This window comes from Eleutherodactylus coqui, chromosome 7 (genome assembly GCF_035609145.1).
Source record: "Eleutherodactylus coqui strain aEleCoq1 chromosome 7, aEleCoq1.hap1, whole genome shotgun sequence".
Lineage (NCBI taxonomy): Eukaryota > Metazoa > Chordata > Amphibia > Anura > Eleutherodactylidae > Eleutherodactylus > Eleutherodactylus coqui.
Window position 1 is genome coordinate 217,600,142 of NC_089843.1, and position 17,192 is coordinate 217,617,333.

General features: G+C 42.7%; 1 protein-coding gene across 5 annotated transcripts in view; it reads left to right on the forward strand.

The window, feature by feature from the left end:
* Nucleotides 1-17,192, forward strand: part of PTPN13 (protein tyrosine phosphatase non-receptor type 13) — a 210,946-nt gene that overhangs the window by 43,498 nt on the left and 150,256 nt on the right. For all 5 annotated transcript variants that reach the window (XM_066574375.1, XM_066574378.1, XM_066574379.1 and 2 more), the window contains exon 2: nucleotides 15,897-16,016. In XM_066574375.1, the coding sequence (XP_066430472.1) occupies nucleotides 15,902-16,016 (115 nt within the window). In that variant the 5' untranslated portion in view covers nucleotides 15,897-15,901. The remainder of the gene's footprint in view (nucleotides 1-15,896; nucleotides 16,017-17,192) is intronic.

Genomic DNA, 17,192 nt, shown 5'->3' on the forward strand with positions numbered 1-17,192 from the left:
CCCACCATTTTTTTTTCCCCATTTACCCCTCCTCCTCCCTAAATTCCCAACATCCCAGTAACTTGGGTAAAACAAAATTAAAACATAACTAGTAACTTGCTAGACTGACCCGCAGTGTATCCTCCAGCGAACCTCCCTCCTCCATATTCCGTCATGTGATTAAAAAAATGGAGAGTTTGTAGAAAAATTTCAAAAAATTGTAAAGAATTTGGGGTTTTTGGTTTCCACACACTGTTCTATCTCTATTCTTTCCATTTTCATAAGGTATTTTAGTTGTTGGATGACATCATTTATTCCCGGGGGTTTGGTTAACAGCCAACTGCTCAAGAGACATCTCTCATTAACTAACAAAATGGTGTGGATCATTTTAGTTTTTTTTTTTTTCGTTTTGTCTACACTCTGGTGTAATATGAAGATTTGAAGAATGAATGAATGAATGAATGAATGAATGAATGAATGAATGAAAATATATAATATATATATATATATATATAAATTTTTTTTTCTTTGCGATATAAAATATTTACCTGAAAATGATGCCTAAAAAATATTAAAAAACACAAAAAATAAGGCCTCAAATACTGTAGCTGGATAGGCTTAAAGGCAAAAGAAATAAGATAAGGCTGATCTAATAAGAGGAGATAAAAATGAAAAAAGGCCAGTTGATGCCACCAATCTCCTGAATCAAACAGGTCTGTCTCTGGTTGCTAACAGAGTCCTAGTATTTCTATACCTTTTTTACAGTGGATTTAAATCTTCCATTTAGATTGTCTCCAATGCCTTGTGGTTACCGGTAGCGGAGAGCAACAGGTCAAATTGGGATATTGAGTACATGTGACTCGACCACTGCTTCCTGCTAGATTACTTCTAGGAACTCTTCCTAGTACTGTTTTTATGGAAAAACCAAACACAGGTTGAACATACATTCTCCATGAAGATACTTGCCTCGGTCCAACCCAGGACTCAAGTGCTGGAGACTTTCTAGCGGTCCAGTTAGCAGGAAAGTATGCATATCATCATATGTACTGTCTGTTACATATCCACACAGCAGGGAAGCTAATCTGCAATATTGGGTAGAGGGTTGTGAAGTGCAGAAAGTTTCCTATCGCCTCTGATGGTCAACTGTGCATCCAGAAGGACAGAGCCATGGTTTCGGAGATCTGTTATTAGATGCATGCACAGGGGCACCTGCTTGGATATTTCCAGCACTCCTGTTGAAATGAATGGAACGCTGACCACTCGTGCACGGTCAGCGTTCCATTCAGAGTGGCGCCACTGCTTGGGAAGAAGCAACCCCCACAGTGACAGGAGAATGGGGCAGAGAGTCCCATCTCGAGTTCACTAGGGGTCTCGGCAGTGAACCAATCAGCAAGTTATCCTGTGGATAGGGAATAACTTCCTCTTCTGGTAAATCCCCATAAAACCTAATATATAATTTTATTATGAAGTGCTGAAATGGGACACCTTATAGAGGACCTGTTAGAGCAGTTTCCATAACACTTGGGGAAGTAGTTGGGAAACGGCCATAGGTTTCTCATCTCATCCATGAAATGCAAGTGCCCCTTTAAAGAGGACCATTAGATTTCTTGACATGTCTATTTTAGTAAATGCTTGTATTCCACAAAAATACATGTTAGATCTTCTTTTCATAAAATTGTGCAATGGGTCGTACCTCCTATAGTTGCAAAAAAAATTCACAATTCGGTGTTACCAGTTGGAGATTATGGGAGGAGGCGTCCCTATAAACTCCCTAGTACTGGTAGCATGGAAAAGGATACTCAGTCTGGTGCCACATGCAGCCGAAACCCAGCCTACTCATGGTGACCAATGGCTGCACGATTTGGCTGCTAAAACCTTCAGCCATTGGTCACTGTGGACGGACTTGATTTGGCTGCATGCAACTGTTCGCACTGTGTGGGTTCACCCTATTAGACTGTGTAGGGGGGCACACCCCTTTGACAAGGGGAATGGAATGGTAACACCCAGTTGTCGATTTATCCCTACATTTCCAGGAAGAATAGGAGGATAATGGCACAACACGACGTTAATGGATATGGTGCTCCAGAATTGTTATATCGCAGGGGATACAAGTATTTACTAAAGCAGACATGTCCGTAGTGGTGAGAGCTCTCTCTCTTTTGCCTTGAGTTTGAGAATATCGCACAGCTTTGCACTTTTGCAAGAGGAGTACAAATCCAATGCTAATCCAGAATATTAAATAAATGAGTCATCTAAAGCTTCTAATATTTTTCTCACTTTCCTTCGCCCTGGTGTCAGCAGTAATAGAAGAATTCGGGCGCCACACCTATCTTATTCCTGAGACTAATCCAGTTTAGATCTAACCTGTGTTCAATCAATCAAGTCACCGTCCATTAAGTGCAAATTTGAAAAACTTGGCAAGAAGTTTTATGTAGACCGTAGGAAGGAATAATATGGAGCGTTTTCCTCTAAAGGTTCACAGACGGGTCTTGGTTGAACCTCTTTTCTTCTGACTGATGCTATTTTTTCAGGAAAATGATCACTTTTACTCAGTGAAATGAAAAATTCCAGAAGAATTCCTCCCATGCTGGAGGGGAAAATAGACAATGATCCCCTAAGTCCCTTATAGTTATTAGAGAAACCGAATCGGAAGAGCATCACTGTTGCCCCTTGAGCAAGAACTTAGAATCTGGAACCTCTGTTGACAATGTTTCTACAGTATGTGTCTTGTAAATGTATTCGGATATTATCTGATACATCTACTGCCATGCAATGTAAATTTGGCTTTTCATATGGTAATTTCCACAATTGATCTCTTGACTTAAAAGGGTTCTTCAATTAGTTTTTGATCATAGTGTCTAGTGGGGGGGGGGGGGGGGGGGGGGGAGAGAGGTACTGCAACAAACCTTCAGTTTCTCTACAACCCCACCATACAGGGGATTAAATGGGCTGTGCCAGGATTACATTCTGTATGTAGAGAATAACTTCTGATCCTAGTGCAGCCCCTTTTTTTAAGCATCACATGACACCCGTAAAATCAATGGGTTGTCCATGTGATGGACAGATGAGTATGACATGTTCTTCATAGAGGGACGCTCTTTAGAACTGCCCTTTGCTCTGCCTAAGGGTGCATTCAAAAGGTTGAAAAAAATCGTACGAATTGTGTGCGTAGGGAGATGCATAAAACTTGAATGAAATCACAACCCATTATTTGCAAAGGTTGTATTCTACACGGGCGAGTCCCCACCCCCGTTTCCCTCTGGCAGCAATGCTGTGAGACGAAAAAATTGCAGCATGTTCTATTTTTCGTGCGAGTCTCGCATGATGATAATGCATATGTGGTTTACCATACAGATCTGGTGTGCATGGGCTATGCGATACGAGCCACGCCCGCTGTCGCCGGTGTGAGAGCCCCCTAACTGATAGGAGTTATGAAGGACAAACCGGATTCTGTTTCTACTACACCAGACACTTTCTATAAGCCTTTAAGGACAGAGTGCAGTAAATTTGCGGCGCTGATTCCTGGGCCAATGGCAAAAAAAAAAAAAAAATGCATGCAACATATCATCAGGTCAAATCCTCGGCTGTCAGACACAGCCGCGGAACCAGAGGAGAAGACAGAAGTGTGTTTTAACCACTTCTGCCTTCTCCTTTAAAGACTACATAGCGCTCACAGAGTGCTATGTAGTGCAGAGAGAAAGTGGAAGTGTCACTTCTGCTATTTGACTCGGTGAACATTTGGCCGCCAGCTGCTCCCTGTCACAGCAAAGCTGTAGGGTCCTAACAGACCCTGACCAGCTCTGTTAGTGACTACTGGGGGATGTTTTCCCCAGTAACCTAAGGCTCCTGTGGAGGCTGCCCCTACAGATGTCCCAGCTACCAAGGGAAAAGTGTGAAATAAAAAAAAAAAAATACAATGTGAATGTTTCCCAGGGGTCTCCTTCTGTACTCCTTCAGTACTAGCACAGGAGAAATGAAGCATTGCATACTGAAATCCATGGACTCCCTGCGTAATTAATGCATCTGTTGGGCCCTCCAGAGTAAGAGACACTCCTTGTAGAGTCACAGAATGGTTGAGTTGGAAGGGACCTACAGGGTACCTTCATCAAGTCTAACCCCCTGCTCAATATAGAATTCACTAAATCATCCCAGACAGATGTCTGTCCAGCCTTTGTTTTGAAGACTTCCATTGAATGAGAATTCACCACCTCCCGTGGCAACCTGTTCCACTCATTGATCACCCTCACTATAGAATCAAAAACCTAGGCTGTTTGGAAAGCTTGTTGTAACAACATCAATTCACCATTAAAAAGTATCTAGTTTTATTAGTATATTGGTCTACTGACATGGTTCCAAAGTGCTTCTTTTTGCCATCATCTTAGACTAGCATGGTAGGCCTGTGTGAGCCGTTCTTCACACTGGCCAATAAATGAGAACACCCTGTAAACTTAGAATTCTCTAAGGCTTCTTTCACAGAACCACAAACCAAAACACTTGAGTGTATGTAGTGCGTTTTATATTTCACTATGTACTTTATGGCTCAAATGTTTTTATTAAGCATCTGTTTGAACACAAATTAAAAACACATAAGTTTATATGTGGAGAGGAAATCTTTCCCCTTGAAGTTGCAACAAAGTATATTTACATTTTACAAAGCACATGAAGAGAAAGGAGAAATACGAGGGGAAAATGGGAACTCGACAGTATTCGTGAGGGTGGAAAAATACTTAAAGCCAACGTGGAAGTGTGTCATTTTTGTAACAGCTTGAAAAAGCGGAAGAACCTCTAAAGTCATGCAAAACAGGCAGAGTAAACAATGGAGAAGGTGTTATCCAAGGACCTGAGTTCTTCCATGTGTATCAGGGAGTCTTAAAACCTCAACCCACATCAGCCTTGATGGGGGAAGTGGTTGATTTTCACAGTCTAGGGATGATTCGCTTCATGGCAAGTACAAAGTGTCTCAGGAGACCTTTTTTAATATTTGAGATTGAGCCAGGACTCACTGCAGGAGAGCCATCCCTGGAGAGATGTTCACAGACCTCTTGTACAACTTCAATGAAAAGAGATGATACATCCCACCATAGGCGTCCAACTTCTAGACAATCCCACCAAATATGTACCTGGAGTTGATACCAACTCCAGGTACATATTTGTACCAAGGATAATTTTTTTTTGTCATTTGGTCAGAGGTCTATATCATTAGGTGAGTAGCTTATAAGTATGTTCTCGCAGTTTTCATCACACTGATAATTTGTGCATCATGGTGACTGATATAACCCAAAGCTTTCTAGTAAAGCTCTGGTCCATCTTATTCTCAGCTGCTTAGAGGATGCTTACCCTAAAATTTCTATCTCCATCAAGAACAGCCTACTATAAAGCAAAGAGTTCATAGGAGTTGGTGCTACTATGAAAAAGCATAGTTTCTTGAATGGATGAAGTTGAACAGCCTAGAAACAGGTAGTGGGGAGTTGAAAGCGGCTATGAAATGGAAGATATTGGAGCCAGGTCCCTCAGGTCATGTCAAAAGTTCTCTGTATATACCATACTGGCATCAGTCCAGAGGAGATCCCTACATGTTATTTGCAAGGTATGCAGTCCCTGGACAAAGATAAGACACAAGTATTGTAAAATGGCTGGAAATGGAGAATAGCCTACCAAATGAGCGAGAGGCTTGGAAGACTAGACCTGTTGGAAGATGCAAGCAAAATAACCCCAAGCTTTCAATATACCAGATAGATAAGATGATTAGGCCCATGTTGCTCCAGTCCATTTTTTTGAAGGTAGCCATAACACACCCTAGGAAAGGATAGGGGTTAACCTGTGCTCTATCTAAACTCATAGATTGGAACAGCTGCATTTTTCAGCCAGTTTACTTTCGTTTTTGGCCGACAGCATGTTTTAGCGCACCCCATCATTGTAATGGGTGAAGAGGTGCAGAAAAATAGAGCCGTCAGCGCTGAAAAGCGCCCTCCAGCGCCGCGATCGAGTGGTGTCTGGGAGTGTTATACTGCGACGTTCAAAACCTTTGCGTCACTCGCGGTAAAAAAGAGGTATGTGAGAGCAGCCTTAAAATAACAAAAACTCCAGGATAAACGCTACAGAAGACCTTAAGACTTACCGACAGTCCAGCCTACTTGAGTACTTGAGAACGGGTTTTCTTCACCAGAACCCCCCCAATAATCTACTCACACCAGCAGACAATCTCATGTTTTGGTTGGCATTGAAACCTACATTAAGATTTGAGTAGTTATGGATAGATTCTGTGTTTCGTCCACTCAGCATTGAGCTGTGCCAACCGGGAGGAGAGGTGGACCTCTTGCTGTAATTGCTTCTGTAATGACTCTAAGGAAAGTGAATTTCCTCTAAGTTGAGATTCTGTTTTTCTTACATTCCTTGCTTCCGGAGTGGATATAACCACAAAGAATTTGTGTTATGGGCCATGGATCTGGTAATTGTGGGGAGCTTGCTTATAGCAGGATCTCTCTAGAATTACAAAGTCTTGGTCAGAAGCCGTGCATTTTTGAGTGATGACCAAAAGCAGCTCATGGGAACCTTGTTTTTCTCCGTGAGTTTAGAAAATTAGTGGTTAGCCTTTGTATCCTTTTAACGACTAGTCTTGTGAAATGCGCAGTTATCGATCAATATTCATCAAAAATGATTTTTACCACCCATTATACATTTTTGATTGTTTCACTATTCTGGATCTAGCAGTTTGTGGTAGAAGTGATCTCAATATTACACAGTTAAACAAATTGTAAGCCAACGACAGTATTGCCTAACTTCTTGCTGAAGATGATCTTTCCGGGCAAACGGCGTATTTTGCGTCTATTTGCACACATCCATTGATTTCAATGGGCTTTTACGGTGTGTAATACGCGTCAAGGTAGGACATGCTGCGCATTTTTCACGCAATCGCACATCAATTGAAAAAATACGCTCAAGTGAATGAACCCATTAAAATCAATGGGTTGTATTGAGGGCATATTTGTGTGAACGAGCCATTGGTGTATGAAGAGCACAAAAAATACAGATGGGGTCAGCTAAGCTTAGTAATTAGGAGGTGCTTCCAGTTCTTGGGGAGGAACAGCTAGACATTAAAATCTCTGGTTTAGTAACAAAATCGACTCCTTTTTGTTTCCAGTTTTTGATATTCTACTGGTTTCAGGACACAAGCTAACGGGAAATGGAGAGAGATTTTCATTTTGGCATGAACGTTGGTTGACCAGTGATGAGGTCCAGGCAGGTGAGGTCACAGTAGAAGAGGTTTGAGGAGCCATACTAATAAAGAGGCAGCTGGCGTTGATATCTTCACTATTCGTCATCATGCAAGAGACTATGAACTGTTCTGTATGTCTTGGAAGTGTTCTTTGTACTCCTGCATTTCACTGCAAGTCTCTACCAGTATTAAGGCTTGACTTATTTGATATCCATGTCCCAGCCATATCGTGGCTCCATTTGGTAGGCTACGTTGTTGGAGTAGTACAAAGCACTCTGGTCTTGCATAAGATTTGTTTCAGAGTCTCATACAGCCCATATCAGTTGGCAAAATCGATCACCTTGATTCTTATAATATCATGCAAGTAATTTCTTGGGTTGAAGAAATCCATTAAAACGGAAGCGTTAAATTTCACAAATGCTTTTGCCTGCCTTTTAGATGCTTTTATTTGCAGTCGTCTGCTGTAACATTTTCCTGTTTTTGTTATATAAGTTGCCGAGAAACGGTAATTTATTTTTTTTAGTTTTTTTTTTTAAATGCGATTGCCCACTGTTTTCCATATCTAGGAGAAAATGTCTGCATTAAATGTTTTTGCATTAAATATTTGCGAAATTTAAATTACAACTCAAGCGAAAACATACTTTTCCATGCCGGCCCCCTCACCTGATTGCCTATCACCATTCTGGGGGTCTCCTCTCTTGTGTTCCAGTCACTTCCATTCAATGTAGTTCCTTTATCAGCCACCAGGTGGTTGCTGAAAGATTTTGGTTTCACTTATCCAATAATGTATCAGGTCCTGCAGCTAGGTCCTGTGTAACAGCATCACGCAGACTGAGAAATTGACTACATACTGAGAAATGAATACATAACCCCAAGTAGATCTGAGTTGGTCAGAACTGAATTCACATGGCCATCTGAGGAGAAAGAGGCCAGGAGTTTCAGACAGAGAGAAGTAACTACTCAAGGTAATACTAGCTCACTTAGGTTGTGATAGGTGCTGATGGGTGGTCCCAGTGATGATCCTCCTATGTAAAAGCACAGGAACGATCATCTGTAGTGAATGGAGGCAAAGCGGGTCAGGGATCATTCCAGACCACCGGCCTCTAGTTACAGTAAACAGGCAGTCGTTCTTAGATGAATGACTGCCTGTTTACATGGAAGATGCGTATTTCTGTTTCTATACATGCAGAAACTGAAGAAAGGTTGCTTTCAATTCCTGGTCATTGTTACAAGGCTTTTTTAAAGAGTTTGACATTGACTTGAAGGAATACTGCCTTCCAATAGGTGGCGCTGTGGAGGTATTGTTCCATCTCCCTTATTTAGAACTAAAGAACGAACAATTTATCGTTCGTCGTTCAATTGTTAACGCATTCAGACTGACCACAGGAATCTGAATGACTTTCTCTGCCATTGTAAAGGGGCTATAAGCCAAGAACTAGGATATTTAATATATATTTTTTTGTGTGTGTGAAGACACCCCAACCCTTTTAACACTTAAGCCACACCCATATCCAGGCTAGTCCAGTTTGCTGGGAAACTTAGAGATGTCAAACAAAATGTTTTCATATTTTTAACTGATGGCAGTGCTTTTGTTAGCTTAAGGCCTATGTACACATAATCAATTAAAAGGTTTTGAACGATTGTTTGCATAAACTGTTAATGGACATTAGTGTCCATTAGCAGCTTATAACCTTCATTTGCATGTAAATGAGCCTCCAGGAGTTATATGCAGAGGACAGCATGTGGTCTGTTTTCTGAATTCACCTCCTTCATTCTGCCATGGGCTGCCACAGGCTTTCTACTAAATACAATATAATCAGCAGCTCCCGTGGAGAACACAGCACCATGGACAGCAAACACAGCATGCGGTCTGTGTTATCTTCTCTCCGGCTGAATGATGGATTTTATGCTCGCCCAAAAATCATTGTTCAGCTGAAGAATGGAAGATGAGAGCATTTACACACAATGATTATCGCTCAAACGATGGCTTTTGAGCAAATTTTTAAGCGATATTCATGGTGTGTAAATGGGTCTTTTATAAAAAGTATTTCTGTTCTGTCGGTTCATTACAAATGCATTTTTTTTTCTCTTACTATTGGAAAAACATGCCATTTTCACGTGTTTTTTTCATGCAGGTAGAAATCTCAAGTGCAGCGATGTAATGCGTTATACTTACAAAAGTGCATCATAATCACCCATTAAAAATTGCAGGTATACAAAGACCCCTAAAGGCTGGCTTCACATTTGTGTTGGCTTATATTTTTGATGGACGTTGCGTTTTTGTGTGTGTGTGTGTGTGTGTGTGTGTGTGTGTGTGTGTGTGTGTGCGTGCGCGCATATTTTACTGTATTTCTTTAAGTGCACCTACACCAGTGATTTTTAGGTGAGCGTAAAATCCATCATTCAGCCGGAGAAAAAAAATAAGAAAATGCGCAAGCTTGCTTACATTAATTTCAATGGGCAATTAAGTCTAATTAGTTTAATATGTGCTATTTCCGTGCACAATACACACGAAAACAGAACATGTTGCGGGTTATTTATTTATTTTTTGCACAACTGAAATGCACATGCAAAAAGCCCGCACATGACTGAACCCATAGGGTCCAATTCGCTTTGCATCGTGCACTCAAAATTATGCATGCGGCCCAAATGTGTTCATGTGAATAAGCCCTAAGTGCGGATATGCAGCCCTTTTTTAGTGTATATTATGTAACTAAGGAGTATGTGTTTTCTAACTAGTTAATTGCAAATTAGGGTTTTCCAGAAATGACCATCGCGGCCGATCCCGTGTGACATGTTGGAGCACACGCCAGTTTTTATCCGGGCAGTCTGCCTTTCAAGCTGCTCTTGAATTTGACCCTTTTATTTTCCCGTGTCTATGAGTAATGTGAAACGTATGGTATTTCCTCGCATACTCGCTGGCCGCACGTTTGCATATGCTATTATTTCTGGCCTCCTTCCAGAAGGGCTGTTAGCCTGGCATGAAAATGTCTCTGATCTGCTGCTATATCCACATGTGTCTGCTGAAGGAAAACTAACAATATCAGGGAACATAAATAGATCCAGTGATACAAAGTAGCATTGTGTTATTTGTGAGCCGCGTTCACTAATTTAGCAGGATGAATAATTGAAGGGTTTCAGGGCACTCGAAGAACGAGGGGAGGAAAGCAAATCCATCTATTGGCTGCTCTTTCATGGATGATCGCATAATACGGACCGTGACGTGCACTTTATATATACACACCCTGTTTCCCTGAAAATAAGCCCTATGATGGTTTTGGGGGATGCTGCAAATATAAGCCCTAGCTGCATTACATTTAAAAAAGAATACATTACCTGTCCGGCTCAGTAATGCCATAGCTCAGACAATTCATGAATCCGCCCTCCACAACGCAATGGCTGTGATTAGTTCTTCGACTGCTGCTTAGCCAATCAATGCACTGCTCAATGAACCAATCACAGCCATCGCATTGGCTGAGCAGTACTGAAGAACCAATCGGAGCCATCACTTCCTGGATTTATGCATCCCATAACCAGGAAGTGATCTTCTATGGGGGGGCCGAGGAATGCAAGAAGTACGTTGGAGCTCCGGAAAGCAGTGGCTGGGACCTGGATCAAGCCTGCTAGGTAATTATAGTAAGACATCCTCTGAAAATAAGACCTAGCGCCTCTTTTGGGGCAATAATTAATATAAGACAGGGTCATATATTTTGGTAGGCGTTGGAAACAAATTTTCTAGTCTATACACTTTATTTAAAACTAAATCGATTACTGCGCTCTGTTAAGGCCCTTTTACATGGAACACGTCATTCAAAAAAGCGGAAAGGGGCAATTTAATTCAGTCTAAACGCAGCCAAGAACCGAACGATAAATGGATCACTTTTTTCATTCATTTTATGTAGAGCTAAAAACTAGAGATGAGCGAGCCTACTCGTCCGAGCTTGATACTCGTTCGAGTATTAGGGTGTTCGAGATGCTCGTTACTCGAGACGAGTACCACGCGATGTTCGAGTCACTTTCATTTTCTTCCCTGAGAAATTTGCGCGCTTTTCTGGCCAATAGAAAGACAGGGAAGGCATTACAACTTCCTCCTGTGACGTTCAAGCCCTATACCACCCCCCTGCAGTGAGTGGCTGGGGAGATCAGGTGTCACCCGAGTATTAAAAAACGGCCCCTCCTGCGGCTCACCATAGATGCATTCTGACAGAGATCAGGGACAGTGCTGCTGGTGCCGGAGCTGCTATAGGGAGAGCGCTAGGAGTTATTTTAGGCTTCAAGAACCCAAACGGTCCTTCTTAGGCCATAGAAATCGCAGATCGCACCTATCTGCGATCTGCGATTCCTGTTCTCTTCTCTATATGCGCCCAATGGGGCCGACGGCAGCAGCGCCGACCCCATTGAGAACATATAGAAGACAAATCATTCTTCTCTGCCACAGCTGTAACAGCTGAACGATTTCTAGTTTGAACGAGCCACTGCGTATCAAATAAGGAGGTATCTTTAGGCCTTCTGCCCACGGCCGTGTCTGACTCCACCAGCAGAATATCGCAGCGGAGTCTGACACAGTGCCCCCCAAAGAACCCATACTCGCCTGTCCGGATCCTCCACGCAAGTCCCGTCCGACGTGCAGTGCATGACGCGCAGGTGGGGAGGTGGGGGTGATGCATAATTACGCGATGCTTCCGCTGTGCTCACAGCGGAAGTATCGCGTGACGGACGGCTTTTATGGACTGCAATGGAAGCTGGCCATGCGTTTTCCCGCAGCAATTAGAACATGCCGCGATTTCTTTCACGCTGCGGAATTCCGCGGTAGAATTCCGCAGCGTGAACATTGAAGGGCAGAAAGCTAGTAGGTTCAATGGAACCTAATAGCTGCGGGACAACAACGCAGAAATCCGTCCATGGGAATTAGCCTTTATACTCATGTTGCTATATCATTGGAACTTGATTAAAGGGCCACTCCCCCCAGTATATATAAATGAGCTAGTGTTAGCTTGCTTAGTTACTTCTTTCTATCTGAATTTCCTGGCCTCTTTCTACAAAGCTGGTCATGTGATCTCAGTTCTGACTGGCGCAGATCTACTTGGGTTTAGGTGTTCAATTTCTAGTCCGTTTCTCAGTCAGTGTGATGCTGTTACATGGACCTTACCACAGAAACTGCTTAGAAGGGGACGCATACATACTGATGATGATGATCACACAGCTCCTGCCACACAGTTACAATAGAGGAGATCACAGCTCGTCCTCCTGACTGTATACTTGTGGTCTGTAACTTTATTTAGCTGAATACAGATGGTAATTGCAGTATTGCAGAGATGGTAGGCGCTGTAGCTGATTACGTAATGCTGTGCTAATGCATCATGGGATTAATCTGAAACCAATTTCAAGGTGATGACAAGAATCAATCAGGCTGTACTGCATGGAAGTGACTGCAATACACAAAGGAGACCTCCAGAGTAAGGAAAAATGTTTTTGTTTTTTTTTTCACTGGAGGGGCCATTTTTTTTTTTTTTTAGAACATTTGTCATTTCTACTGATGTGTTGAATAAATTGTCAAGTGGGTGTTACTAGTTGGGGTGTCCCCACATTCTCTGGGGGTGCCAGTACACAACAGTTCTCCACTGATTAGCGGCCAACTCCTGGACTCCTTGTCTGAGCGGACGGGATATTTGTCTCTGCTTCTTGGTATGGTTACAACTCCTTGATGAAGGCAGGCTGCTTCGGTTTTGTCTGTCAATACAATCCTTTCACAAAAGGTCAAGGTACGAGCCATGCTTTTGTTCTTCGCCGTAATTAAAGATGCTTTGTGATTCTCCATCCTTCCTCTAATGAGGCAGCCATGAGAGTGAACACGTCACCTATGCAACGCTGCTGCCTTGATAACCGGATCGCCAATGGTTACTAGAACGAGTCCGGTCACAGTAGAATGTGCTTGTTCAATGCTGCACAAACAGAAGCCTCGTGGTTGGATGGAGATGGTTGATCGTGAAACTCGGAGTCTTGGTTTGAATCCAACTCACAAGCTTAAAATATAACCAACTGCTGTAAATGCTGGTTATCTTTCAAAAGCAGAATCCAAGGCGTCTTATCCGTTGCTTCCAGCCTACAAAAAGGGACATAAATCTTAGAAAATAGAACAAAAGATGGTTTGCACAAGACCCAAAAGGGGCCGTTTTTATCAAACCTGTTGCAGTAGTATTACTGGTCGAAAAGGTGATTTTTTTTTTTCTCCATAGTCCTCAAAAACAGCTGAGACACTTGATTCACATCCGCCACTAAACGCCAAAACCAGGGCTGTAAGCCAGAAGCCTTTTAGGAACGGTCACATGTATTTGGAATGCTGTAGATTTTGAGAAAACTCATGCAAGCAATGTGGAAAAATCCTGAATGTTGGTTGACCTGGTAGTGCACCAGAAGTCCCCGTAGACGTCAACGGGGGTTGCGCAAACTTTTTAAAACTTTTTGTAAGCATCTTTTAGACCGTTTTGACGCCCAAAATCTATAAACAGAATTTTGTCTTCTGTAATTCTGTGTTCACATTACTTTTTTAGCGTTAAAGTAGTCCCCTCGTTGAGTACGAACGACTGGAGAGCGATTGTTGTTGATCATCATGGTTGCTGAAGCGCACACCTTCCAGCTAAGTTATTGACTAGTCATCGAAAGACAAACTACCGTATATACCGGCGTATAAGACGACTTTTGAACCCCGAAAAATCTGCTCTGAAGTCGGGGGTCGTCTTATACGCCGGTAATACAAAAAAAAAAGAAAGTGTCAAAAAAAAAAAATCATTACTCTCCTTCCCCGGCGTTCTGCGGCGCTGCTGCAGGCTGTTGCTCTCTCCTGGTCCCCGGCAGAGCATTGCTTTCTGGACGCAGGGCTTGAAATCCCCGCCTCCAGAAAGCTAATACTGTGATTGGCTAACACACGCTGTCAGCCAATCACAGCCATTCAATGACATCATTGAATGACTGTGATTGGCTGAAGGCACGTGTGTTTTAGCCAATCGCAGCCATTCAATGATGTCATTGAATGGCTGAGATTGGCTGACGGCCCTGCGTCCAGAAAGCAATGCTCTGCCGGGGACCAGGAGGGAGCAGCAGCCTGCAGCAGCGCCGCAGAACGCCGGGGGAGGTGAGTACTGATATATATATATTTTTTTTTTTTGCTCCGCTGTATTCCCGGCGTATAAGGTGACAGTTGGGGGGGTTGCCTTATACGCCGGAATATACGGTATTGCCTATTCACAACGGATGAGGATTAATAAACCAGCATCTATTTTTACGTGAGCTGAAACGAAGCGACTTGTGAACAAATTATCGCTCAACACCCTGTTGGTGGCCGTGTTTACAAAGAACATTCTCCCAATTGAGCCATTTATTCATAGTTAGTAACAAAGCCTATTAGGCTGAAAAGACCTCTGTCCATCCAGTTCAGCCTTATTACCCCCCCCCCCCTATCCCCAACGTTGATCCAGAGGAAGACAAAAAACAACCAACGTGGTAGAAGCCAATTTTTCTCACTTAAGGGGAAAAAATACCTTCCCAACTCCATCTGACAATCGGAATAATCCCCGGATCACCGCCCTTCTAAAGTAATCAGTGACTATAACCTATAATATTGTAACACTCAAGAAGGACTTCTTCCAGGCCCTTCTTATACTCCTTTTATACACCCTAAGGCGGGAATGCTCCGGGCCTGCAAACTAAACATGTCTTTAGGAACTCTGCATTCGGACAGCGGTCGAAAGCGTGTCCAAAAAAGAACGTAGCCTATGGATTAACATGGTCAACTATGCTATTCCATCCTATGGAGTCCAGTAAAGTAGAACCTACTTGTAAAACCTTTTTGGTTTTCCATAGTAGCCTGTGGCTGACAGATGCCACTGTATAGCATCGGTCACAGGCATCCAGTAAAAGTCTACCTCATGAGCTTTTGATAGCTGTTCATGACGTATCTGATAAACAGATGCTGTTCTATTGTCTGGGTGACGGATACATTAACCCAGAGGTCCCCAACTCCAGTCCTCAGGGACCACCAACGGGTCATGTTTTCAGGATATCCTATGGTAAGAACACCTGTAGCAATGTCTGAGGCACCGACAATAATTACATCACCTGTGCAATGCTGAGGAAATCCTGAAAACATGACCTGTTGGCGGTCCCTGCGGACTGGAGTTGGGATACACTGCATTAACCTGCCTAACCATGGCATCCGTCACTATTGGGCTACAATAGTAGCCATTTACTGGATCTTTCAAGAACGGCTATTAAAAAACTAATGAAGCATCTGTTAAACGGATGCCTTTATAGCCTAGAAATGATGGATACCACTACTGGGGAGAGGGGGAGAGAGAGATCTCCCCTCCGTTCCTCCCCGCTCTCCCCCGCAGCTCCTTGCCCGCCGCCGGCACCTGAACCTTTTGTCTCGAGCGGCAGGTACTCGCTAAGGGCAATGCTCGCTCGAGTAATTGCCCTTAGCGAGTATACTCGCTCAATACTACAGACTACATTGACTTTTAAGTGGTCTGTTGGGTTACCATTATTTTTACAACAAGAAAAGTGCTGCAGACTGCGCTATTCTTGCTCTTGAATGTTGCGCAGAGCCAGACTGCCAAAAGGAAGTGTGGACAAAGCCTTAGATTGTAGCAATGATCATTTTGGTGTCATTTACCCTTTTTGTTTGCTTCCTCTCGCTCTATAGATAACATGCAAGTGTCACTAGCTGAAGCTTTGGAGGTGCGAGGAGGCCCATTAGAAGAGGAGGAGTTATGGGCCGTTTTAAACCAAAGCACTGAAAGCTTGCAACAACTGATGAGAAAAGGTAACATTTCTGTGTTCACATTGAAAAAAAAAAAATGCAACAAAACCTAATGTTTCTGCAAGCGGTTTTCCTTTTGTACGCTACTTTTGTAGACATTTGTGTTTTTTAGTGAACTTGATTGCTCAGGCAAAACTTCCATGCAGAAATTTGGAAGTGCACATGCTGAGCTCGCACGGGTATGGTCAAGAGCCACAGGAGCTTTTTTTTATTCTGGCCTCACAGACCCTCTTCCCTGATGCTTGCTACAATTTGACAATAGTTTATTGCAATCCTTTGCCATACCTGCATAGCAAAAAAAAAAAAGAACCATTCATGTTAGTATTAATTAAATATTTGGTAGAACAGCGTAGAAGAATAAAAAAATATTACTGGGCCATATGTTCTAATCACGAAGTGGTCATCTATTTGGTGTAGGTCTGCTTTAACACTCCGGTTGGCTGAAGAGATCAATTTTACTGATATTCTAGTGAATTGCTGTTCATAAAACTTCCAGATCTCATTTAACGTGGCTTCAAAGGTGGACCGTTATTTTAACCCCTTCCAATCCACTGTCTGACCTCCTGAAGACATTATGATTTAAGGCTGTACAGTTCTGATGTTGGAAGACATCCGTCGGGGTTCTCTTACTGTATATTGCCAGCCTCTCTGCGGTCGGAGCCTATCCAACGTGTCACCTCATGCAGTACTGGCTTTAGCCAGCAGATAGCGCTGTTGTATAACGGCAGAAAAAGAGTAAGCCCCCTAGGAAAACCCGGATACAAATTGGATTGGAAAGGGTTAATATTTGCATAGCTGGTTCCTCAGATGTGCTACTTGTCCCATTTTGATTCCATAGACTTCACGGGCTGTAAGTTTGCTTCCGGATTGTGGCCAAAGCAAGATGCGATGTGTTGCTCGTGTGCCCGGCTGTAACAAAGTGTTATGCAAGAATGTACTAAGTAGTAATAAAATATGTTTATTATATTATGTAAACAGAAGAGATTATAGAACAGGTTTATGTGATGACGTTTCTGTGTAGGTGCTGCTCCGGGATCGTATTATTCAGTATGCCAAACCCAAATCTGGTTTATCAACCCTCCTACGTAATAGTATGCAATAAGCATTTTGTTTTGGGAAGGGAGCACTAGTTGTGAAAGGCATGCTATATCTTGTGAGGAGCAAATGTCGAAATTCAAC